This window comes from Rasamsonia byssochlamydoides, assembly GCF_041956645.1.
Source record: "Rasamsonia byssochlamydoides strain NRRL 3658 unplaced genomic scaffold VTN77scaffold_8, whole genome shotgun sequence".
Taxonomy (NCBI): Eukaryota; Fungi; Ascomycota; class Eurotiomycetes; order Eurotiales; family Trichocomaceae; genus Rasamsonia; species Rasamsonia byssochlamydoides.
In genome coordinates this window covers 304,953-330,238 of record NW_027192391.1, presented here as the reverse complement: position 1 = coordinate 330,238, position 25,286 = coordinate 304,953, and the positions used below count along the sequence as shown (strand labels likewise).

The following is a 25,286-nucleotide window of genomic DNA, read 5'->3' as shown; positions in this document are numbered from 1 at the left end:
ATGATTTATTCAATGACTTTTGAACTTGACTAACTCTCTCACTGGTTGTATGTATGTAGGTATGTATATGTCCAGGTAGATAGAGAGTAACTCAGTAAAGTAAGAGTAAGATATGAAAAGATAAATCTATCCATCCATCCTAATCCAACCATCCAATAGAGCTACAAGCGCTTCTCATTCCCCCCCATACTCGACATACGAACTCCCCCGGAGATAAACCGCAGAGGGAGCATTGTGCTTCAGAGCGGCGCCGTAGTCGCGCTGGCCTGCGAAGCCCAGCTTCTGGTCTTGGTAGGTGACTTCCTCTCTCTCTCTTTCTCGCTCTCGCCTCTCGTCCCGCTTGAGGCGTGAACCAAATGGCGCCGCGGGCCTGCCGGCGTGGTAGCCTACCGCAATGGCTGCTTTTTCGTTTTCGATGGAGTCATTCGTCGTGTAGTAACCGCCACCACCCCCCGTCATGACTGGCAGGTCGATAGAGTCGCTGGCTCGGACCAGTCTTGGTTCTGGGACGACGTGCCTGCCGCCCTCCCCCCGCGTCCGTTCCCGCACGCAGCAGAGCATCAGCGCACGGATAATCCCGATCAGCGCGACAAGCACCCACACGAGCACGATCACCGTCGAGATGGTGGCCTCCGTCTTGATGCCGTCCTGCAGCCGGTTGGTTACCTCGGCGACGACCTCGGTGATCTTGTTCGAGGTGGAATCCCCCGGATCGGCCAGGAAGCTGTCGGACTGGTTGTTGCTGATAATGCTGGCCGCGGCTCCGAAGGAGAACGTGTTGTTCGGCAGCTCGGGGATGTCGACGTGCGCATGGTCCGCTATCCAGGTTATCCCCTTCTGGATGCTCTGCACTTTCATCTCGACCAGACAGTCGAACACGCCTGTGACCGGCTGGTACAGGATCGTGCCGCCAAAGGTGTCGTTCAGCACCTCGTTCGTCTTGTCGAGGAAGGTGTTGAGCGTGTCGTTCAGGGCTGACGCGCTGATGTTGACCCAGCCCAGGAGCTTGTCGTTGATGTCGTCATTCGTCGATTTGATCACCTGGTTGGCTCCAACCGCCCACTGTTCCGACGCGTTGACCAACGATGAGACCACCTTGTCGGCGAAGCCGTCGACCTCCGCCGTCAGTTCTGGTACCCCTTTCTCAACTGATCGCAGGAGAATGTATTGACATAGGCACGAGAAGAGCCCTGCTAAGCCCAGAGTCAGGAGCAACAAGGCAGGCGTCGACGTCGCGTACGCAAAGGCCCACCGAACAAGAATCTGCCGACGACTGTTGCTAAAGAAGCTGGCCGCCTTGATCCCCGCGGTCGAGGTGTACGGACGCGAGACGATGTACACCACATCCAGCGGATCGTGGGCCTCCTTGCGAACGAGCAAGGAGCGCTCCTTCATGGACCGCCAGCGCCAGATTTCGCGGAAGCCCATTGGGACGCAGGCCAGCACAGCCGCGATGGTGAGAACAGCGATAAAAATCTTGCGCGCCAGGACGAGCGTGTCGGCGACCCCGTTGAAAAAAGTATTGATGCCGTCGTTGGTGCCGCAGAAGGACAGCTGCTCCTTGGCGGGGACGGGGAACACGGAGCTGTTGAATTGATAGTCACCTAGGGACGAGTTGATGAGCTTTTTCAGATCCTCGAACGGGGTCTCGATCGCCGTGGTCGTGAAATTCTTCACCTGGTCGAACGTGGGGACGGAAGCATTGATCTTGTTGAGTTCGTCGTTGATGGAGGACGGCAGCTGGAGGTGATTCAGCGCGTTGATCTGATTGCTCAGATCAAGTGTGGGCGCCTTCTTCCCAATAAGGCTGAGGGCGCCGTTGATGGCTTCGAGGAAACTGTTGAGGGCAGTTTCGAAATCCTGGACCCCAGTAGCAAGGTCATTGCCAATGCTGGGCAGAGTCTTGTTGAGAAAGGACGTTACGTCTTCGATGATGCTCACGCCCGCTTCAACGGCGCCTCTGATCACCAGGGTGATCAGACACAGGTATGTCTGGGTCAGGAAGTTGATGAAGAAGACCACGAGTCCTTCGACTCCGGTGACGGTCATTTGGAGCATGGACACGAGGCCCTGGACGGCTTTCGTCACCCCATCTGCGGTCAGCTGATTGACCCCCTGAGACATGTAGTGCGGCATTGATGCCATGGCGCTCCCCATGGTCTCGACACTCGTGCAGGCAGATAGGGCTTGGACCCGTGCAGAAGCCATTTCCCCTTGCAGACTTTGAATCGCCAGTAGGACCCTGACGAGCACGAGCAGCAGCAAGACAGTCCATCGATTAATCCACACCTGAGACAGTCGCGCCTTCAGACCGAGGTAGGGAGTGATGCTATCGGGATCGAGAAAGGGTGAAGGGCCCTGGGAGCCGGGACCATCGTGTGCGGCATATGGCGGAAGTAGGGGGAATATCGACCGGCCGAATCTGGAGAAGACCATGACTCAAGCACCAAGGATGAATTTGCGGCCAGCGCAAGGTATTTGGACAGAGATCAAAAATCGAACAAGTGAGATATTGTACAAGTAGAATGACAGTGGAGAAGTGTATGTCTACAATTCGAGTCGGCTGTACAGAGACAGCATGGACAGGATTAGGTAGACGAAGAGGATAGTAGAAAGAAAATTGAGAAACGAGAAAAAGAAACAGATTAAGAGCAGACAATGGAGAATCATGAGTCGTCAGCCTGATGAATCACAATGGTGACTGTTCTATTGTTTCTGCAGGTTGAAGTTTATTGTTTGTGAATAAAAGAGTGGATCATAGTCCAGATAAAGACAACGATATAATGGGCATGTTGACAGGACGCAAGTGAATCATATAAGCATGCAACAAATACTTTCAAAGAGCCCTGCCTTCTTGCAAGTTCCACCGGCCAAATAAAGATGAGAGACACAGACATGACGGCGGCGGGCATCTGCCATGCTGCCCAGTCACTGTCAAAAATAGGCACGAATTCGAAACACCATACGAAGACAGTAGACAGTGGATCATCGCGAAGACGATGATTTATCTCTGGAGCAAATAGCTTCGCTTCGAAGCTTGTTCTGCAACGTCACTGGCGCGTTTCCATCGTGTCAAGGTAGCAAAACGTCTGTGAGACAGCGACATCCCATAAAAAGACTGGATAGCCGCCAGGGCGGGGGGCGGGACGCTGGGCGGAGAGCTTCAGATCCAGTCCTTTGTTCCCCGCCCATTGGACTCGACAACGAGTAAAAACACCTCCGTCGCGGTGCGCCACATGGACATCACCACAGGCCTTACGAGGTTTGAATTCGGAGAGCCTTGCAGCCACAGGATCGTCGTGACGCAGGGCCAATCATCACCTGTGCCTACAGCTTGGCATGTCTTCTCCAGCGAAATGGAAGTTGTAGTTCTTGCTGAGGCTTGCTCCATTACAACTGGACTAATCGCCTCTCACGATTCTTCTATGAAGACTTTGATCTCTTAGGAAACAGTGGGGGAAGGACCAACTGTCCAGGCTCGCATTGTTCAGAGGGAAGTTACTTTATATGGAAAGTCCCGTTCCATGGGGGATGGGCACGTGCCGACGCTAACCCCAGAACACTTCACTTGAGGTTACTTGATCACTTACACTCGCCTCGCTCATGCTACAGAATCTATGAGACTCTGTGCGAGTCAGAAGATGTTCTGCTGAACTGCTGTGACATGCTCTGGGTTCTCTGACTTTGCAAGTTGATGATCCAAGTTCTTTCACGTGAGCTGTCGACGCGCTTGGCGTAGAAACGGGCGCGTAACGAACAACCACCGCCAATCAACCGCCACGGCAGCCTCTACCTTGAAACACTTGCATCTTCAGTAAAAATAGAGAGGACGACTCGTATCCCCGCTACAGGCTTGTCTCTGACGCGGTTGCGTTTCAAGATGGCTATTATGGGCAGGGCTTGAGCTAATTATGGTGCTTTCAGTTCTATTCCTGTCTCGGTCTGTCCTTACTCGATCTGCCAGCAAGGCGGCTACTCCGCCAGCCAGTAGTGGGTGAGCACCAAGCAGCGCCTAAAACAGAGATCTCTTGAAACGATCGAATGGGCATCTACGTGTTAATATTCTGGGATGAGAAACAGGCAACAATTCTAAAAAAATACCCCGAACACAGTCTTTCCTTTTAATCTGGGGGAGTTCAAACTTCAAGCATGCTCGATAGACTTTCGTCAATCTTGTCAGCGGAATCCCACTCCGCGCTAGGCCCGTAATTGGCTTAGCGTGTCAAACTCGCCCGCAGAGCTATCCCCGCAGCGTCGATTTAATCTCGACGTCTATCCTGTAGTTCCCTACTGTTAGAAAGAAGGCATTGAAGATTTGCTTCCAAATCATGATAATTACCCATGCTCTACTCTGGTAATATGCTCTACAAAGTTTCTACAATGCGTTTGTATTATAACTCTATAAATACAGCTCTCCCTTGGCTCGTTGAACCGAATACATAATTCTGCTACACTCAATCATGGATGGATCAATGCACATCTGTGTACTCTTGATAAGGTCGTTTGCCTATGTCATTGATAGAGCAGTTTATGCATGACGGATATCACGAGATGTTTTTTTTTTGCGAGACTAAGCACATGCCTACCAAAAACGGCCAATTGGTTTCATTGTGCTGTGATGGATGCCTTGATCCCATCAGGGCCACCCTCCCCTCCGGAACAGTCATCAGAGGGCTGGTTTGGCTCTCCACTGTCAGACGGTCAGGATCCAGTTGAACCTGGGGTTGGACGACTGTCGGCCTTTGGCTTCTTGGATCGATCGTTGGCATCTGGAATCATCTCAGTGCATTGGCGCTTCTTACCTGCGTGGGCAAATTGGATGGTCAATAAAAACGACGGCTAAAGATGGGAAATACAAGGATCAACTGACGACGTCTGTCCATCAAGAGAGTGACCCCTAGGGTTACGGTCATATAACTCTAACAGTCCCGCGTGCCAAGTGATCTCATCGTAGATGGGGATTCGCCGGTACTGATTGAAGGGATCTTCATAGAAGAGCATGTACTCTTCATCGTCAAACCCCAAAGACTGTTTGATCAAGGACTTTCATCGATCAAAACGAAGTTCTTCAAACCTCTGGATTTGGTTGGCATGTCTGCTTAGCTGATATGCTTTACAGAGATACCTGTTCCCGGGTTCCATCACGCTTTGGAGAAGGACTGACACATCGTGGAGATCAGGGAGTGCAGGCCTGGCCTCGCTGCTACTAGGCTCACTGTTCGTTGAAGTCGCGCATTGGATGCTTCGACGCTCGACACCCTTGCGGTTGGCGTCTTTGACCAGGCTCACCACCCTGCTAAGGAGCTCGGGACGCTTCTGCTTGTCAGATGTCTGGATGAACGGTGAGAATTCGGACAGATGAGCCTCCAGGATGGTCCGCATCCGCCGCCGACTGGCATCGTTTTTGAGAGGGACATCTAGGGGTCCCTCCCTGTCGAGGATATTACGCATCTGTTGTTGAAAAGTCCCTGAGTTCGGTGTCCGTGCAACCCAAGGCTTGCAGGACTTTACCTCGGTTGGCAAACATTGTTAAACATGCTGGGTGGATCGGAACTATTACCCCGGCTGCTCTTGGTTCAAACCGTGCACAAGCAGAAATGGCCCTGGAGGAGAGATCTAGTGGGGAGGGCAAAGACTTACCGACGGTGTCTCTTCAAGGCAATGACAGCAGGTAGACAGGAAGATCGAGGCAGAGGCTGGTCAAGGATCCAGATGACCGCTGCGCCAGGATCGACAATGGATCAAAGATGGAAGATGCAGTTGGACATGGATACAAGAAGAGTGAATATCAACAGCTGTGACTTGTCAACAGACACCGGATATCAGCACATCCATTCACTCATCTGCACTGTGACTGGAAACAGACTCGGTGGGGACTCCAGCAGAATCAGGATCAGTATGGGACTGTGTGCAGCTTCAAGGAAAATCCCTTCACGTGGAAAGCCAAGTTGCGATGGGAAGTCACTCAGCATCAATTCACAGGTAGATAGAATTGCTCTTTTTGGAAAACAACACACTTGGGAAGTCACTACAAGAAACAGAGAGGAAGAAAAGAAGGACACAAAGGTAGGAGTTCCCGTTTCTGGCCGAAAAAGAGCAGAGCACATTCACTGAAGTGGATTCTGGTCGGTAAAAGCCGGCTGTCTTCCATGATGGTGGCCTGGTTTGCATTCACTACTAGCGTTGCTTGACATCATTTGCCTTTATTTACCCAGTCGTGCAAGACAGCCTCCCAAACACGCCTCCCTCACCACCCTCCTGTATCTCGTCGTGTTACCATCTTGTTACGCATACATTCGCTTCATGAAGTGCAGCTTCAGATTGCCGAGAACTGAGTAGGTGAGTATACTCTTGATTCAAATTATTATCTATATTGTTGTTTTTGATGCTTGAGAAAGCAAGGATATAAAGAAAGAAGGAGAAGAAGGAAAAGAAGAAGAAGAAATTACCAAAATAAAAATCTCAAACCTGTCTGACATTGTGATAGTTCATCAGATCATCTTCAGCTACACTCTTTTACAATACTTCCTTCAACCATATCAACTTGTACTGCACCTATGGGTTCTCTTTCCAGTGCAAACATGCCGCAGCCAGGGCAGCCCTCTGAGAATCGTGATCATCCTGACCCAGCACACTTGGAGACTTCTACTACGGGTCCTGCCGAGCCTAACATGGGTCCAGGTGGTGCGTTCACTGCCATCTTCCAGCATATAAGAGAACTCTTCACCTTCCACGACTTGGAGGACGACACTCTCTGTCTTCTCTTCCAAGACTGGACCAAAGACTGGACCCTGAACGCAGCTTCCTGTCAAGTTGTTCCACCACCTCCAGGTTTCTCTTTTGAACCTGGTAAACACGTCTACGACGAGCCTTTGAAAAACGGCTACCTGCTGGTTTGCCTCAAAGTCCCAGCGGATTATCCTGGTGGTAAGCGCGGATTTTTCGCTATCGTACAGGAGTTTCTTCACCGCAGAGATACTTTTGGCATCAAAGCCCTCTACCTCCAGGAGCCAGCTATCGAACGGTTCTTGTCCTCTCTCAAGGACGACTTCAAGGCCAAGGCCAAGGCCACAGGCAAGAACAAGGGTAAGGGTGCCAAGGGCAAGCGACTCAAGTGGAAGAACCCTTTTACAGCATTTGGCTGTCGCGTTGTTTGGGCCCACGACCTCTCCAACCCTGAACCTCTTTATTTACGTGTCCGTTGCGTGGACAGAGACACATCTGCCTTGGTTGTTGTGGACACAAACGACGACGCGTACAAGATTGGTCTCTCCTCTGACAAGGTATGCCCCTCATGACTGGCACTCACTTTTCTCCTTGCTCATGAACCAACAGACTAAATTCATCAACGTCGCCACTCTTCAACTTCATCTTCAACTTCTCATCGTTTGGTGGCAGACTTACTTCCAGAGAATGGCTATTGAGCACCTGGGAGCACAGAGTGACCAGGCAACTCCAGCAGACCAGTGGTGGTGGTCTGTTATCCAGGGCCATCATGGACGATATCATGAACAGCCTGTGGCAGCAGAAACTCACGGAGATCTCACCACAAAAGACACTCACGGGGAACTCCCAATGGAAGAGACCCCCAGAGAACTCATGAACAAAGAGACTCCTGAAAACCTCATGGAAGAAATTGAGGAACTGACTCCTCTTGCAAACGATGCTCCTGCTGTTTTTTCTGCAGTCGAAAAGGCTCCTATTGCGAGCGAAGCTCCGGTTGCAAAACTTGATGACCACAGTGACCTTCAGCAAGAGCTCCCCGCCGCAGAAGTGTCGTCTTCCCAAACTCAGAAAAGCAAAAACAAAAAGAAGAAAAATAAGAAGAAGAAGAAGGGAAACCAAACTGCACAGCCTGGACAGACGGAGCCTGATACTCCTGTCACTATGCCTGTCGCTATGCCGCAGGAAGCTTCCTCTCATTCCATTTCATCGATCGCTGTCCATGAACCTGCGACGGCATCACAACTTCCATCCGATACCATGGCTCAGAGCACTGAACCTCAACAGCAAGCTGCGATTACTGGATCTCAGTCGACTTCTATTGTCGTGACTTTAGAGGCTTCCAAGAGTCTCGACGCGTCGAGTGATCAGATGCCTGCCTTCAGTCTCATTGATCTGCTTCAAGATATTACTACTTTTCAACCCCATGATGGGCATGACCTTACTTCAGAATCTACACCAGTTGAGCCCATTCCTGAAGAGGCACAGGCTACAGAAGCGACTGAAGCGGATAAGTCCACTACATTTACCGCCGAAGAGGCTGCTACTCTTGTTGAGGCAAATCAAGCCCCAGAGCCATCATCTCTCTCCCACGAGCACCACTCTATCGAAGACACTCCGAAACCTGCCAAGGCAACTGCAACTTCCGAACAAACTCACTCTGACGCGTCTCTACTCGAAGAGAATCCTGCTGCGTCAAACAAACTGGCCCAGATCGAAACAGCATCGGACCTCAGGCCAAGTCGTTACCGCCAGCATCATCATCGCCATACCAAAATCTCTTCTAGCACACTCTACACAATTCCTGAATCGGAATCCGGATCGCATACCGAAGATGACAACGAGTCCAAGGGCCATAAACTGCCGATTGAGAAAGACCAACCGGTCTCCCAGGGCACTGAGCCCAGCAAGTCCGCTGAAGAAAACATTCCCCGTTCAGCTCAGCCGAGTCCCAAGAAAAATAAGAAGAACAAGAAAAAGAATCGCCGCTCTACCGTGTCGGAATTGTCTACCACTGAAGGCACTTCTACGACTGATACGTCGAATATCGTGACTCGAGACAGCAATACCACATCGACCAAGACTCAAGACGCACGAGCTGGCAGTCGCTCCGCTAGAAATGCGAGGCGTCCATCCTTGCGAGATCACTCTACCCAGCAGGGCCACTCGACTCAGCAAGACCATTCTACTCAGCGAGGTACTCATACTCCTTCATCAGCCCACAGCCATATAGCAATGACAACCAGCTCGCATATCTCTCATTCAGAATCGAATCCACAGCAAGCTGGTGACCAACGCGACTGGAATGTCGTCTCACGGACCCGAAAATCTCAGCCATCTTCTTCTGCACGACATACTACCGAGAAACCACAGCAAGGGGAAATCAGCCGGTCGACGGTCGAGGCCAGACCTTCTCAAAACCAAGGGAGAAGAACGAGTTCAAAAGTCACGACAGAATCACAGTCACAGAAGACTTCCGAGAGCACAACATCGACCCCGACTGTCTCCCACCCGCCTCCCGTCCTGACCGATGCTGATTTCCCCCCTCTGCCATCGCAGAAGAAGCCTCAACAAGAGCAAGGCTCGACCTCGGCTGCAACTCAAGGAGTGCAGACATCGGAGTCCTCCCCATCCGGGGACGAGAAGACAAGCAGCAGCACCACCGCTGATATCGAAAGGTCCTGCGAGACCGAAACAACCGTCCGGTCCGTCGAAGGAGACGACGACCAGACCCGGTTGAAGCGCGATGAAGCCAAACCGTCTCCCGCTGTCTCCGCCCAAGCCACAAACGACGAGACAGCACCCGCAGCTCGACAACAGCGGGAGACAACATCGCAACCACTGCACGATCGAGGGGCCCTTCCCTCTCCGAGCTCCGCTTCGTCGTCGCAGACCGGTCAGCAGCGTCAGCGCCCCGAGGGGTGGTTCTGGCAGCTCAAAAGCCACGGGTTCCCGTGCGCGCTGGCCGGCTGCGACAAGCGTTGTAGCTCGTGGGATGGCGCGTCCGTCATCTGTCCGCGGTGCGGGCCATACTCGGAGGTCCGCTACTGCGGCGAAGGCCATCTCTTCGCCGACGTGAAGGCGCACTGGCCTCACTGCGGACAGATGACGTTCCGCCATCCCTGCCGGGAGGAGTCGATCCCCCGGCAGCAGAGGGAAGGGCCGCCGTTGCTGCCCAGCCGCCATAACTGGGATACCCCCGAGCGGCACCGACAGGCTGTCCGCCACGCCGTCGACCGCTCGGGGGACTACTTCATCTTCAGTGACTGGGCGGACTGGATGGCGGCTGGGCAGCCGGACAACATCCTCGACGTGCGGTGCTCCAACCGCGTGGTCTGGGTCGTCTCCTTTGACGACCGGGAAGACAAGGACCGCTTCAGGCGGGTGTTGGGGGTGTGTTTATTCGGTATGTTTCCCTCCTCTTATCTTCCTATCTTGTTACTCCTGCTAACAATCTTCAGCCTCCATCGAAGTGGTCCAACTCGTCGGATTCCTCTTCCGCATGATCCGGGACAATCTCCACGCCCGGGGAGTCTGGACCGGCGAGCTCGACGCCGCGCTTCGCTACCAGATGAAGCACGAGCTCGCCGTGTCCTTACTCCCCGGGACGACAGGGACACGGCACGCCTGCGCAACGGACTGGGACGGGCGCAGCCGGCGCGCCTGCCCAGACCCCGTCTGCCAGGCGGAGTACGTGCCGCTGCTAGGGGACATGGGGAGAGGGATGGGGCTCGGGTTCCGCAGGCTCTGCGACTACTGGGAGTCGAACTTCTGGCTCCTGCGGGCCGCGCGCCTCACCCATCCCCATGTCCCCGACGTAGCGGCCCGGACATGCGGGGAGGGGTACGACGAGGTCCTCCCGGAAGACCGACGGTTGTTTCGGCGCGGGGAGGGTTGGGACGGTGCCGGGACTGGGCCGATGGAGATCGAGGGGCCGCAGTTCTGAATGACGACTTCTTTTTTCAATCTTTCTAAGTAGTCATCGGCCCTCGATCTCTATCGGTCCGGTCCCGTGCATGCGTCCACCTCCCCGGGATGAAGAGGGGGGAGGAAAAGAAAGAAAGATTAAAAAAAAAAACTGAAAAAAAAAAGAAAAAAATAAAAAAAATTGATAGAGTGGAAGGGCCTGTACTTTTTTATTTTTTTGTATCTGGGGGCTGGGGGCGTGGTTGAATCTTCCTGTTTTTCTTTTTCCTTTTTTTTTTTGTATTTGTTTGATTTCTCGTTTCCTGTCTGGGTGGATGGACACTTGTTTTCAGTTGCATAGCATTGGCGTTGGGCACGGGAAAGCATCATCATGATGGGCATTTGTATTGGCGTTGATGGCAAAGCAGGGGGCAATGAGGAACGAATGAATGCCACCATAGCAACGAGCGAACGAACGAACGGACGAACGCATGTACGATAGAATGATTTATGATGTATGACTTACGATGTATGATGTGATATACGAATATGAAGTTATGTACGAAGCGCTGTACTATATCTAATCATGCTTTTAATCAGAATCACTATGAAAAGAAAGAAGAAACAGAATTTGCCATTCGTATCATTTCATTTCATTTCGTTCGTTAACTGGACTAGCGACGGGAGAAATACATTGAGAATCGATCGGTATTCGTCTATATAGTTATCAGTTGAATTTATAATAGCTATTCGGTTGGTCTGCCCTCTCCTGCTTTATGGGATGAAACTTGTGATTGTCGACAGAAGAAGAATCAGGTTCAGTTCTTCTTCCGCACAGCGTTGTGACAAAAACCCTCCCCCGTGGTTCTGGGCTACCGCACAATGTACTTCCTCAACCCCCGAAGCCGCTCCTTGGCCTCCTCGAGCACGTCATCGTTCTTGCACACCGCGAACCGGAGATAATCCTCGGCAATGTGGGCGTTCTCGTCCGTGTAGAATTCCGTCGGCGGGATGGCGGCCACCCCGACCTCCATGATCAGGAACCAGGCCAGCTTGAAATCGCGCGGGCGGGTCGCCACGTGCGGAGGGAAGGGGTAGTTCTCGGGCAGCTTGACGGATTTCATGTTGGCGAGGACGAAGTAGCCGCCTTCGGGGTCGGAGTACTAGATGGACCTGTCAGGTATTGATTGCCGAAAAAGAAAGAGAGGTGGAGGGAGGGATAGAGAGAGACTTACGGGAATTTCGAGCTCATCAAACACCTTGCAGAACCGCTCCACCTTCTGCTTCATTTCTGTCCTGCTCTGGTCCCAGAATCCAACGGCGTCGGCCTTCTCAAAAGCCACTGCAGAGGCCTCCTGCAGCGGGGACACGCTGCTGTAGCAGATTCGCGTGTGGGCAGCTGCAACATACTTGATCAGATGGGCCGGTCCGATCAGGTAGCCTACTCGCCAACCCGTCGCGTAGAAGGCCTTGCCTGCCGAGCCCACCGTCAGGGTGCGCTCATACAGCTCCGGAGACAGAGTCGCAATTCGCGTGAACGGAACGTAGTAGAGACGGTCGTAGACTTCGTCGGACAGGATGATCAGGTTGTGCTTCACGGCGAGAGCGCCAATGCGTTCGAGCTCCTCTCGAGAGAAAACCTTGCCCACGGGGTTGTGGCTACGATATTAGACTGTGTATCCTAGCAACGATGTAAAATGGAAACAAGGCCATGCTTACGGTGAGTTGAGCACCTATTGATGGTCAGCACCGCAGAAGAAATCACTTGCGATGTAATTGGGCGTCACTCACAATCATCCTCGTCTTGTCATTGATTGTCTTCTCCAACTGGTCGAAGTCGATGGTCCATTCGGAAGCGGACGACGTTCTGGTGGCGCCGTCCTTGGGAGGGTGTAGCGGAACGTATCGGATTTTACCGCCAGGCATCTCGATGTTGCTGATGTACCTGCTAGCGGTCAACTCGGTCCCTCAAGCCAGTACTTGTAGACACTAACTGGTCAAAGAAAGGCTCGAAGATAATGACTTCATCCCCTTGTTCTATAAAGGCCATGAATGCACTGAGCATTCCTGTTTCTGGTCAGCTCGAGCGGTCTGACTTAAGAATTGCAACTCCAACAACCTTCATTTGCGCCAGTGGTGATGGTGACTTCCGTGTCCGGGTTCAGCTGGCGACCGAAAGACGCAGAATACGCGTCTGCAATGGCTTTCTTCAGGCGTGGACGACCCTGCACGACGATAAGCGATGAAATCCATTATTCAAGCAACTGGCGCATCATCCGTACTTTGGTTGGAGAATACTGGTTGCATTCCACCTTGTCGAGAGCCTCTTTCGCAGCATCGATGGCAAATTGCGGAGGGTTATAGCCACTGAATGAGACAATGGTCAGTCCAATCCCTCGCCTTATTCATGATTTAATCATGCGACACCGCATACTCACAAAAACCCTTGTCCCATGTTCACAATCGGCTGGACTGGCGAGGCGGCTGCGGCTTCATTGACGATAGACCTGGAGCAACGGAATTGATTAGTTTATTCCTCAAGAACTATTTGAGCGTCTACACGAACCAGACATCTTGTCGTTGACCCGCGACCCTCTTCGCAGGCCGAAAAGGGTCTGCGCGGGCAGCTGTCGCGGACATTGCTCGAATTCCAGCGAGGGGCACGCGGGGAGACGATAAGGTTGCGGGGGAACCTAGACACGGAGCCTTCTTGAACGCGGCGAATAATGCAGAGGATGAAAAGCGCTGCTTCGAGCAAACAAACATGGAGACCGGACTCCTGTGGTGAATTAATCTGTACGCTCAATTGAGTCGAATGGAGTCGATCCGATTCCGGAGACCTCCAGGCTGTCAGCGGGAGATGTGGTTCACTCGTGAATTGGGCCCGTCAATTGGCTGGTTCAAGGATGATGCGATTGCGTGCTTGATCTTCTTAGCTCCACCATGCACCAGACAGATTAATTATCTAATGAGAAAAAAGAATTGTCTCCACTCTCCAGTAAGCACGCGACGCGGCAACTTAGGCTTTTCGACATCTTTACACTCCGTAGTTGGAGTTTCTGCCTGCTTCTTCAGGCAGAAATCAGGCACGAAATTTGCGTCATCCGAGGCTCGTCGATGCGCGTGCTCTACTCTCCATTCGGAGACGCGTCTCGTGGTCGCTCACGCGCAGTACAACAGACATAGATCAGCACAGAGCATAACTTATACTTATTGCGAAACACTGGAAAAGTCTATTTTAGATTGATTGATCAATCTATTTTCTTAGCATACTGACGGCACAACAATGGTCTCGTGTCCCATCTGTGGCAAGAACGTCAAAGAGATCAATATCAATGCCCACATCGATTCTGATTGCCAGAGTTTTATCGACGAGCCGGCCTCCAGCCAAAGCGATTCATCTTCTCAGAAAAGCCCTCCCGTGTCCAGCTTCTTTCAACCATCCTCCGCTCGGAAACCCTCCGTCCAGCCTGCCGTTCCCACAACTCCGTCCCAGAAAAGTATTCTGAGATCCTCGACGCAGACCCATCATGACGTTACCGCGGACTCAAAGCGAAAACGATCGGAACCGTCGACGGCTGCCACCGAAGCAGATGGCCCAGCAAAACGACCCAAGACCAATGCGTTGCAGAAAGCTGCTCCGTTGGCGGAACGCATGCGCCCCAAAACCCTCGACGAGGTCTGTGGTCAAGAGATTGTCGGGCCGAATGGCGTCCTCCGCGGCCTGATTGAACAGGATCGAGTCCCCAGCATGATCCTATGGGGCGGACCCGGCACAGGAAAAACGACAATTGCCAGAGTCATTGCCTCGATGGTGGGCAGCCGGTTTGTAGAGATCAACAGTACCAGCACCGGGGTCGCGGAGTGCAAGAAGATATTCTCGGAAGCACGAAGCGAGCTGAGCCTGACCGGACGGAAGACGATTATCTTCTGCGATGAGATCCACCGGTTTTCCAAGTCCCAGCAGGACGTCTTCCTGGGGCCCGTGGAGAGCGGGACTGTCACGCTCATTGGCGCTACGACGGAAAACCCGTCATTCAAGGTCCAGAGCGCACTGCTGTCGCGGTGCAGAACCTTCACACTGGCGAAGCTCACCGATGATGACATTGTCTCGATCCTGAATCGGGCACTGGAGATCGAGGGACCCAATTACTCCCCCTCAGAGCTGGTAGACCAGGAATTGATTCGGTACCTGGCCACGTTTGCGGACGGGGACGCAAGGACGGCACTTAATCTTCTGGAACTGGCCATGGACCTGTCGACGCGCCCCGAAATGACCAAGGATGACTTGAAGAAATCGCTGACGAGGACGTTGGTCTATGACCGGGCGGGAGATCAGCACTACGACACCATCTCAGCGTTCCACAAGTCGATCCGAGGTAGCGATCCGGATGCCGCCCTCTACTATCTGGGCCGGATGATTCAGTCCGGGGAAGATCCTCTGTATATCGCGCGCCGTCTGATCGTGGTGGCATCAGAGGATATTGGCCTGGCGGACAACAGCATGCTGACACTGGCCGTCTCCACCTACACCGCCGTTGAAAAGATTGGACTCCCTGAAGCACGCATCAACCTTGCTCATGCCACCGTTGCGATGGCCCTGTCGAAGAAGAGTACGCGATCCTATCGGGGATTGAACAACGTGTTTGCGGCGCTGGAAGAGCCTGGAGTCGCCGGCCTGCCTATCCCCTTCCACCTGAGGAACGCCCCGACGCGGCTGATGAAGGAGCTCGGGTATGGCAAGGAGTACAAGTACAATCCCAACTATGTGGACGGAAAGGTGGCTCAGGAATACTTGCCCGAGAAATTGCGTGGACGACGGTTTCTCGAGGACCACGATCTGGGGCTGCAGATTGACCCCGACCTGGTATCCCAGGAGGGATGAGCATTTCACCATTCTTTGCTCGAGCCATCTATCACTTGTTCATTATAACCTATTGATACATTGCAAGGGATTGGATATGGGGAACGAAATCTCGCGTGGTGAAGGACCTAGAACGAGGTCATGGGCCTTGAACTCATGTTGAGACAAGGAATTCAGAGCACTGGGTAGATCTTCAGTCACATGATACCTGCCTATTTAGGTAGCTACCTAGGTACCTACCTAACTAGGCAACTACCAGTCACGTGTTTGGTAGCAGCCTAATCGGGAGCAGTCGACGTTTGTGTGACAGGGCTCTTAAATTGTGCAGACCTGAGCTCATCTCTGCAATTATATGTGCTGTGCCATGAATGTTCTTACTCTGGGATTTCCTACCACTCATTGGCGGTTTCCTACTGACAACGGACGCCCTATGACGGATGATGCTGCACTGCATCTTGGGTGGAAAGGAAATGTCTTTGGGATTCTCTCCCTCCCATGTCGTTAATTGGCCTTTAGAGCACTCTCAACCGCATCTAGGAGATCCTTACTGTTACTTGAAATGGATCTTTTTGCCCACCATCGCTCCTTCTTCTCCTAACCTGGTCTGGGGAAATGTGGGAGTAAACACATTATTTTCTGCCGGATATATATGTCACCGCCTTATACTTACCGGATTGGGGGCCGCGAGTCAGGGCGGTCAGGAAGCCAGGAAGGAGGCACTCCGCCTCACTGCTGGGAGCCTCAGCACCCCCAATGGTCAGTTGCAAGGTCCCTCTGTTTTCTTTTCTGCTTGTTATTCTCTTCCTTTTCCTCCTTACCTTAAATACCGCTGTCCTCCCCCCGGCAGTTTTCTTTTCTTTAATGCGGTCCGCTGGTTGCCTTGTCCCATGGACTTCTCAGCCTAGTTAGCCCTAACTTTGGCCCGGGTATAGCAGCAGCTCACCCTCCCTCACCCACCTGCGACACCTTTCTGGTTCAGCAATTTTTTTCCCACCCCAGATTCTTCTTCCTTGTCGTCTGCACGGATTTTCCTTTGTAATCTCTTCCTCATATTGATACCCATCCTATTATTGCTCTGTACTCTTTCTTCCTCTCTCATTAGTTTACCGCCTACCTTGCATCTTGTGTTTGTAATGTAGCTTTCTCCTTCCCAGTCATAGTTTCCCCAGTTTCTCCAGTTCTTCTGTGCTTTCTGGGACCATGGACGCCAATGTGTTTTCCAGCCATTTCATCTATCGACCCCCCACATCCATTCATTCCTCTCCTTCCATGCCCTCACCGGCTGCCACCTTCGACTCACCGGGGATGAGGCAGAATCGACCGCATTCTGTCAATCAAATCTGGCCTGGTCATGTAAGCGAGTCCATAGCGCAAGACTATTACATTTCGTGCTTGTGCTGTCCTTCATGATGTATGCTTACCGAGTGTCGTTCATTGCAGTCGCTTCGGACCTCGGAACTCTCGAGTCATGCGTCTCCAGCAAGCTCTGCCTTTTCAACTTGGGCTTCTTCCCGATTCTTGCAGTCGACAAAGATTTCTGCTCTACGCAACCCTCCACCCCAAGTGGACGCTCCCAGTAACCCTCATTTCCCTAGTCACTATTATCCTGCTCATAATGCGAGCCCCGGTTCGTCAGTCTTCTCTCAAGGCGCGGATCCCTCCTGTGGTCGACACTTGAACGTGGACCCTACCAGGCCGCCCGCAGGCCTGGCTGCTGCCTCTCCGAATCTTCATCATCCCGCCATCAACTACTCTCCACACAGTCCGTCTTGGTACTCGGCCGGGACTGTAGCAGCTGGTCCAGGGCTGGGTAATCCAGATGTTTCCTTGGAAGCCCCATATGCACATGGCTCCGGTGTAGGGGCCTTGCTACCGCAGCAGAGACAAGGTGAGATTCTCTTAAGTGTTTTCCATCAGGTGTTTCTTTGCTTTCCTTGCATTCCTCCCTCCTTTTTCCTTTGAGGAGAAAGGAAAGAGAGAGAGAGGGAGGGAGAGATTCCGGCTGACATCATAACCATAGAATCTCTAGGGCAGGTTCAGGACACATTATTACCCATTCCCGATACAGATCAATCTGCTCGTCGCCTCGAAGGGCCATCTCTCAATATCGTCATAGTAGACCCCAACAATCCTTCTCCTCATCGGGGTAAAAGACGAAAAACAAGTGAAGAAGAGAAAAAGCAAAAGGAGGAAAGCCGCCTTCTGAAGGAGTGCGGTGGGGCTTGCGTCTGGTGTTATCTGAACAAGAAGAAATGCGACCCCGGCCGAATTTGTGCTCCATGCAACTTGAATAATCGAGGGTGTTTCCGGGACTGTTCACAACTATGGCTGTACATGCCCGTGCTCGAAAAGTCGAAGAAGAACCGTCAGGATGCCAAAGAACGCACCTTCCAGTGCACCTATGATGTACTGAGTCGTCTAAAGAAGGAATCGTCTCCGCAGCCTTTCGTCACTCAAGTCGTTGCGAATATCCGGTGGAGCACTTCTGAGTCTCGTAATCTCCTGGCCGCTAATATCACCAAGCTGAGATTACCTGATTGTGATAAGACAACCAACGACAGGTTGATCTCCAGCACGCTGGCAAACATTCAAGTACCCGAGCTTGACTGCCACAAAACGAAATTTGTCGACAATGCAGGCAAAATGTTGAAGTTACTTGCAGCCATTGTGACGCTATCGCGTTCGCGTGTCCATGTTCCGCCAGCAAATGTGGGTGTCGCACGAAGCGCCATGTTTTTTGTCTTGACACTTCATGTGATGGCTCTTTGTGAGGCGTCTGCAGACTTTTGCGCGGAACTCTGGGATATAATTCGTCGTAAGGAGTCTCATCAGGACAACACCGGTACAGGAGCTGTGAATCCGCTCTGGCTTGCGATTGGTATCTACCACAAAGTGATAGACGGCCTCATCAGCTTCCAGCCAGGCCCACTCATCTCAGATATATTCGATAACATTAAACCCCGGTTGGATGATATCCGATCCCACGTCCATTATCTTCTGATGAGTGTGCCGCCTTATCAAGGTTCTGACAGAGAGCTATTGAAAGAGTCCATGGTAGATGACTGTCTGTCCTCGATTGTACCCAAGGTTCCGGTTCTAGAAGGCGGTTATGACGTCGCTTTTTGGGTTTTCTCGGAAACCCAGGGGCCCATATCCACGGTGATCTCTCGACAGGAAATGGCATATGATCAGCTGCAGTATGAGATGGGTTGCCTTCTCGATAAAGATTTCGACGTGATTCGTCAGACTTCGTCGGGAAAAGTGCCTGGCTCGTCGCCGACCCACTTCCGACCCTTTTCCCCGGTGGACCGCCCAGCTGTCAATGGCATAAATCAGGGCACATCGTTGACTGGAAACGCACTGGATGGCCAGCAATTCCCCTTGGAGAATGATGGTGCCTATGCGAGTCATCAAAGCTCGGACATGCAAACAAACGATGATACCCTTTTCAGCGATTGGACCTATCACGATCAGTATTCCGAGACTTCTGGATTCACCTTGGCTGAGACTGACGGCCTTTTCCATGGACTACAAATTGAAAATGAATGTCTCTGGGCCCTTGACCATCGGGACAAGGCGGAAACTCTGGGCGCTACCAATCTTACCTCCTATGCGAGCACTCACCACATCGCTCATTTCGACCCGGAGTTAGACCTTTGATAAGTGACGTTGTTGCAGATTCGGCCAGACACCAACTTGGTGAATCTGAGCTAAACAGCCGATGTCTTGTTTTTGCCTTGATGAACCTGACGAACCTTCTCTGGCATGGGACGTCCGTCTCATATTTTTCATGACGTTCACGATTTGATGCCTTTTGCAGCGACGTTTACGGTCTCACTAAGAGCACTAGTCTTTATTCACTGTTTCTCCTCATGCTTGCGATTCTAACGGAACTGCATCATAGGAACTACCGGAAGCTTTCTTTTCCATGACTGTGCATTTTGGAATAATTTTGGACAGCTAAAGTTATATATTTTGATGCGATCTGTTTTCAAGTTGTGGTGATACCCCAGACGCTGCTAATAAAAGAAGATACCCGAATCTTGCGTCGACGCAGCCTGGCCCAGCGGAATCTGCCAGGCAGAGAAGATCCAAACAGCTAAAGGGTAGTTGTCATGGCACTCTTTTGGCTTAGTGGAAGATTTCTGACAGGATCAAGGAGACTATTTGGTATAGATTCTTGGACACAGCTCTCCTTGCGTCGTTTTTCATTATTCTTGTTTATGAGATGATTTATTTCAATGTGTTTTTGGGTCAGTGTATTTTTGGTTTCGTGGACTACATACTTGAATCATTAGGCGGTCATACATACAGTCATACTCGAGGACAGTACAGGATGCTTTTGAATAGTCACTATATGGTTTGGAAAAGGAACAATTGAATAGTCGTTCTAATGAAGAAAGAAATAATTTCTTTTTTTTTTGCATTATTCAGGCATGGAAGTAGAAGGCGTTTTGCACTGCAGGCCGGTTGCCAGCTGGTCTGCGAGGTGTTTCAGGTACTCGGGCTAGCTCCGGTGGTGCTTCGGGCAGCGCTAAGCACCCGCCCGTCTTCGCGTTACCCGCGTCTTCCTTCCACAGTCATAGCGGAGTGACTGACTCCAACTTACAAAGAAACTCACTCGAATCCACGCGCGCAGCCCCTCTGTCGAGGGTGTATTGTCTTTATCCCTCTATCCGAATCCCTCGAGGTCATCATCTACTTTTGATCCTCCTGAACGATTTTCTAACTCAATTCTCATCCGTACCCTGGCATCCAAACAGCAACACAACCATGGCATCGTCTGCGCATCCTCCATTTGGTTCGCGGTCCGCATACGCCAGCGGCAAACTTCCCGACCGGTCACTGAGCGCCAATCCACTTCCCTTCAGCGCATCTGCCTTTTCACGGCATCGTGGACTCGGGGCACAGAATCCTGGAGCAGGCGACTTCGGCGCAGATACGGGAAAGTCGACGCAGCAGCAGCAGCCGCCTCCGCCGCCGGCGCACTCGCAGAGCCATGTCTCGTCGCAAGAAGCTGCGAATCCGTTGAATCGGTTGACGGAGGAGCAGCGAGAAGAGATCAACGAGGCTGTAAGAGATTTCCACTTGACAGTCATTCAGCGGTTTGACATCTTCGACGGACATCATACTAACAAATCCCGACTGACCAGTTCACACTCTTCGACCTCGACCGTGATCGCCATCTCGACTACCACGAGCTTCGCGTCGCATTACGAGCCCTCGGCTTCACGCTCCCCAAGCAAGAGCTAATCTCTCTACTGACGACATACGGCGTTCCCCGACCGCAGGTACAGCAGCAGTCGCAACAGTCGTCATCACAGCAGCACTCGCAAGCCTCAAAGGTGAACAACATCAACAACGCCAACAACAACCCGCCCCATCCGTCGTCCCTCCTCATGCCTCTCTCCGCGTTTCAGACTATCACCGCGCACAAGATCCTAGAACGGGATCCGCGCGAGGAGATCCTGCGCGCCTTCGAGCTCTTCGACGAAGGTGGAAAGGGGTACATCGATCTCGAGGATCTGCGCCGTGTAGCGCGCGAGCTGGGAGAGACGGGCCTGGAAGAGGAGGAGCTGAGAGCGATGATCGAGGAATTCGATCTGGAGGGCGTGGGGGGAGTGACCCGGGAAGGGTTCGTCAGTATTTGTTGGCAGTAATCCCGTTTTTCTTTCTTGCTTAGAACCTTCTTCTTTTTCCGCCCGCCGCTTGTCCAGCTCGACTTCCCTACTTTAACAACCTTACCATTCAACCTTTTTTTTCTTGGGAGGGGCATAGACCCTTTGGTTGTGGAAAACCTTTTTTTTCGTTTCCCCTTTTTCAAAAGTCATCTATCTTCCTGATATAATTTTTTTTCTTTGTTTTGGGAGGGACCCGCAGACTCAGGTTCCAGCTTTCTTTCTTTTTTTTCTTTTTTTTTTTGGAGTTCCTATTCTTGTTCCTGTTCCTGCCTTTTGAAACGGTGCATCGATATACGCCCAAGCGAGCAGCACATTTGGAGTTTTTTTTTTTGTTCCGAGCTTCCAGGAGGAGTTCTCATCAGGTGTTGTTTTGTTATTCTGTCTTTTGTTTCTGTGGTCAAGCTGTTTGTTGCCCCAGGTTTTCGTTATCTGGTATCTGCTATCTGTTATATGCGACTACCTGTGATTGGACGTCCGTTGTCTGTTGTTTGGACTGCACTGGAGGGGATTGATGGATGCATGTATTCATTGCATTGCATTGCGTTGCATGGATCAATGAGTGAATGGATCTATATCTAGGTAGCTATTTATTTTCTTGCTCTATATTTTCTCTCTCCGTGTGTGTATTACCCCTCCCTGCGCATGTTCCTGCGCCTATACGGAGTGTACTTCTGTCATTGATTAGCTAGTTCTGATCTGATTGGTGTTGATGGACTGACTGACTTGACTGGCTCAAATGAAATGACAATCCGATCATGCCGGTCTCTTCTTCTCTTCATTTTCTATCTCCGCCTCCGTATCCGTATCTGCATCCGTATCCATTTGTTTGGTCTGTCCTTCTTGGCAACTAACTATAATGTGTTTTTTTTTTAACTCTCCTTCTGTGAAAGAAAAAGAAACCATCACAATTTCAATGCCTGCCTTGCTTGCTTGATAGGTAGGTAGGTGGGTGGGTGTAGGGTATTTATCCGATTTCCCTTCATTCCATCTCATTCAATCACGAGATAGCAGTATATACATACACACACACTACAAACATAACATGAAAAGTACAGGACATACATACATATGGATTTTATATTCCCAGAAAGTTTTAATTTAAGCAGTTAATCAGTTAATCAGTCAAGTTAGTTAGGTTAGGTTAGGTTAGGTTAAGTAATAGCCTGTGCCTGCCTGCCTGCCTTGCTTACTCCCCGGGAGTAAGTTGTTATTATAACAAACTTGAAGAACCAAGCCAACCCAACCCATCCAAAACCAAAACCAGTCAGTCGCACAGGGCAGGCCAGGGCACCTGGAGTATTCAGACTTGAAAAGTAAAAATCCAGAATGGAGGTAATTACCTAGGTACATAGTACCTAAATACGGAGGTAGGTATACTTGTCCTATCCAGGACGAACCCCCCCAAAGAAAAAAGAAAGAGACAGACCTGCCTGCGTGCTACCTACCTACCTAATAAACACCTCGACTATGTGAATCGAATACGAGAACAATGCCTGAGACTAACAGACAGAAAGGAAGGAAGGAAAGAAAAGAAAGAAAAGAGAGGATGGTCTCGATGAATAAATTCATAGAAAACTGTACACATACACATTAAACAATACACCGTACCCATACCTATACCTAATCCTATGCCTAACCTATGCCTGCCTATGCCTAGCCTACCCGCCTATACCGTTGAACTCAGAGGTATCTACAACTATAATTCGTATCCAAAACTCATGATAAAAAAAAAAGACGCAACTATCCAAAAAGCCTCAGATCAAGCATATCGCATAGATGGCATACGGCCTCGATTCTGCTCATATGCCGCTGGTCCGGGATATGCAGGTGGTGCGTTGGGGTAGCCGTACCCATTCGACGGCCAATATCCCTGCTGCTGCCGCTGCTGCTGCCATCCTCTCCGTCGATACGGTCCTGTGCCGGCCGGGGCCGCTGGTTTGGCATACCGCCGCCGCCGGAGGAATGAGATGATAGAACTCAGAATCATCAACAGCAAAAGCCCTCCCAATCCCGCTGCCAATCCAATCACCAGCGGCTTGTGCTGATCGACCCACGAACTGATTTCGTCGCCAACACTGGAACCCACACATTGACCGTTACTGCAATGTCCGCCCCCTATGCACGGCGTCCCGTCCAGGAAATTCTGATTCAACGAGCCGCATGTGTTCGAGGGTAGTTTGGACGACGCGCATAGGAGAGTGCAGGAACTGCTGTCACAGGCGTATGTGTCGTTGCTGTCCAACACGCTGCCCATCACCTGCTGGCACTGCAGGTCGCGACTGGTGCACTGGCCGCTGGCGCAAGTAAGACCAGTCGAGTTGCCGCAGCTCTGGCCGTCAGGGACAAACTGGTCGGCAGGGCACGTCCCTGACGTCCCCGTACATTTCTCCTCCAGGTCGCAAGGGCCCGTGCTAGGGCGACAGACAGTGCTGCTGGAGGCAAATTGACAGTTCGTGCAGCAGTTCTCGTTGTAGTCATCGCAGACAGCGCCGTTCTTGAACTTGCAGGTGGTTGCGTCACAACAGGGGTCGTCCCCACAGCCCTCTACTCCTCCACAGTCACATTCTTCTCCGCTTTCGACAATTCCATTACCGCATTGACTGCCGGTGATGGTGACCACGCCACGGTTGTCAACGAGACAGCTGGAATTGACACTGTTGCGACCCAAGGCGGAGCAGATGTTTCCGACCGTACATTGCGAGAACTGGCTTTGGTCCGGTCCTGTGCTGGGATTCATGATGTATTTTCCGTCGGCATCACATGTTGTCGTGGAAAGTGGACAGCACTGGGAAGTAGTCTCGAGTCCTTCTGCACAAGTTTGGGAGTCGCAGTCATGCACAGCGCCAAAGGTATGGCCCGATTCGTGTCTATACAGAAACGACAGTTAGTATAGAAAGCACACAGCAATGACAGAGGGATGCATACGCAAAAACCTGCCACTCGGTCGTGGTACGGATCACCACGTTGGTTCCTGAAACTGACTGAGAAGAGTCGTTCATGGATCCAGAAACACAGAGCTGCCCCAACCAGGACACACCCACTTCATCGTCCGTCGGACAGTTGCTCATCAAGGTCCAGTAGGCATTCGAATCGCCCCTCGATCCGCGCCACGACGAAAAGAGATTTAATCTGGTCGTGATGTTTTCGCTGCCGCACGGCATATTCCAGGGGGCAGATTCTGGAGCCGTACTGGGACAATTCGCGTCACTGACTGTCAGATTCCGCAGCCCAATCGAGATGTTGAAGGTGCGTTCGTAGAGATCCGACGCCGTGTTGACGACGTTGATAATATTCTCTCGAACATCTTCGGTCGAGTTGAATGAGGCCGTGAATGAACAGTCGGTTGCCACCCCGATCAACGCAACCTTCTTGGTGTTGGGGCAACCCGCTGTATTTCCGATATTCGACTGCAAGTTGACACCTCCAGCGTTTCCGCTGATCCCACCGGTATCAGACTGCCGTCGGGACAGGCCAAAGAGTTGGTTCACAGACATGGCGCCCCAGGTTGCACGCGACTGCATCGGCTCCCCTCGAAAAACTGGATGGTTCGGATCTGAGTTGAAGCTCAGTCTGTCCGCGTGACACGATGAAGACAGGTCCAAGGACCGTTTGAGTTCTAAACGGTCCCGCGGTACCATATCGGAGTCGCGATAGACGATCATATATTCGCCATTTTTGTCTTCCAGATCAACATCATACTCCCGTCTCGTCTGCACGTAGCTCGATCGGAGTTTCACATGGTGTTGCTCGTGCATGACACTAAAAGCGCCCTCGAATAACGGCTGGGGGCCGTCCCTCTTCACATAGATTCTCGCCCAGCCGACTCTTGACCAGATGCCCGGGGATTCTTCCATCCATGCTGTTCCCTTGAAGACCCTGTGTGCCAATCGATCGATGTATTCAGTGTGTTTCACATTTCCATTAGCATCCAAGTACTGAACGTGAGCATCATCGGCGAGGATGTCAGGATTCGGTTCAAGAGTCAATTTCAATCGTTGTGCGTTCTGATGGAGAGTGAATGTGACATCAAAATGCGATAAAGAATTGACCCGATGGGAAGGAGTGTGAATGATGGGGTTTTCTAGTTTAGAGACATAGGTAATAGGATCGGG

At 51.6% G+C, this 25,286-nt stretch overlaps 8 protein-coding genes across 8 annotated transcripts; 5 read left to right on the top strand and 3 right to left on the bottom strand.

Moving 5' to 3' along the window:
- Positions 1-174: 174 nt before the first annotated feature.
- Positions 175-2,436, bottom strand: VTN77DRAFT_8943 (uncharacterized protein; the record flags this gene model as incomplete). The annotated part of the gene is made up of 1 exon (XM_069425496.1): positions 175-2,436. The coding sequence occupies one exon, from the start codon at positions 2,434-2,436 to the stop codon at positions 175-177; it is 2,262 nt and encodes a 753-aa protein (XP_069280820.1).
- A 3,099-nt stretch (positions 2,437-5,535) lies between these two features.
- On the top strand, positions 5,536-6,114 carry VTN77DRAFT_8942 (uncharacterized protein; the record flags this gene model as incomplete). The annotated part of the gene is made up of 1 exon (XM_069425495.1): positions 5,536-6,114. The coding sequence occupies one exon, from the start codon at positions 5,536-5,538 to the stop codon at positions 6,112-6,114; it is 579 nt and encodes a 192-aa protein (XP_069280819.1).
- Positions 6,115-6,557: 443 nt separating this feature from the next.
- VTN77DRAFT_8941 (uncharacterized protein) lies at positions 6,558-10,669 on the top strand (the record flags this gene model as incomplete). The annotated part of the gene is made up of 3 exons (XM_069425494.1): positions 6,558-7,283; positions 7,336-10,129; positions 10,185-10,669. The coding sequence occupies 3 exons, from the start codon at positions 6,558-6,560 to the stop codon at positions 10,667-10,669; spliced, it is 4,005 nt and encodes a 1,334-aa protein (XP_069280818.1).
- Positions 10,670-11,501: 832 nt separating this feature from the next.
- On the bottom strand, positions 11,502-13,269 carry VTN77DRAFT_8940 (uncharacterized protein; the record flags this gene model as incomplete). Its single annotated transcript, XM_069425493.1, has 9 exons — positions 11,502-11,792; positions 11,865-12,288; positions 12,349-12,362; positions 12,421-12,574; positions 12,624-12,696; positions 12,749-12,854; positions 12,912-12,996; positions 13,068-13,136; positions 13,196-13,269. 9 exons carry the CDS (start codon positions 13,267-13,269, stop codon positions 11,502-11,504), a joined length of 1,290 nt encoding a protein of 429 aa, XP_069280817.1.
- Positions 13,270-13,915: 646 nt separating this feature from the next.
- On the top strand, positions 13,916-15,514 carry VTN77DRAFT_8939 (uncharacterized protein; the record flags this gene model as incomplete). Its single annotated transcript, XM_069425491.1, has 1 exon — positions 13,916-15,514. The coding sequence occupies one exon, from the start codon at positions 13,916-13,918 to the stop codon at positions 15,512-15,514; it is 1,599 nt and encodes a 532-aa protein (XP_069280816.1).
- A 1,179-nt stretch (positions 15,515-16,693) lies between these two features.
- On the top strand, positions 16,694-19,153 carry VTN77DRAFT_8938 (uncharacterized protein; the record flags this gene model as incomplete). The annotated part of the gene is made up of 3 exons (XM_069425490.1): positions 16,694-16,846; positions 16,934-17,381; positions 17,514-19,153. 3 exons carry the CDS (start codon positions 16,694-16,696, stop codon positions 19,151-19,153), a joined length of 2,241 nt encoding a protein of 746 aa, XP_069280815.1.
- Positions 19,154-20,266: 1,113 nt separating this feature from the next.
- VTN77DRAFT_8937 (uncharacterized protein) lies at positions 20,267-21,153 on the top strand (the record flags this gene model as incomplete). The annotated part of the gene is made up of 2 exons (XM_069425489.1): positions 20,267-20,566; positions 20,647-21,153. The coding sequence occupies 2 exons, from the start codon at positions 20,267-20,269 to the stop codon at positions 21,151-21,153; spliced, it is 807 nt and encodes a 268-aa protein (XP_069280814.1).
- Positions 21,154-22,933: 1,780 nt separating this feature from the next.
- VTN77DRAFT_8936 (uncharacterized protein) lies at positions 22,934-25,028 on the bottom strand (the record flags this gene model as incomplete). Its single annotated transcript, XM_069425488.1, has 2 exons — positions 22,934-24,041; positions 24,100-25,028. The coding sequence occupies 2 exons, from the start codon at positions 25,026-25,028 to the stop codon at positions 22,934-22,936; spliced, it is 2,037 nt and encodes a 678-aa protein (XP_069280813.1).
- Between the last annotated feature and the right edge of the window lie 258 nt (positions 25,029-25,286).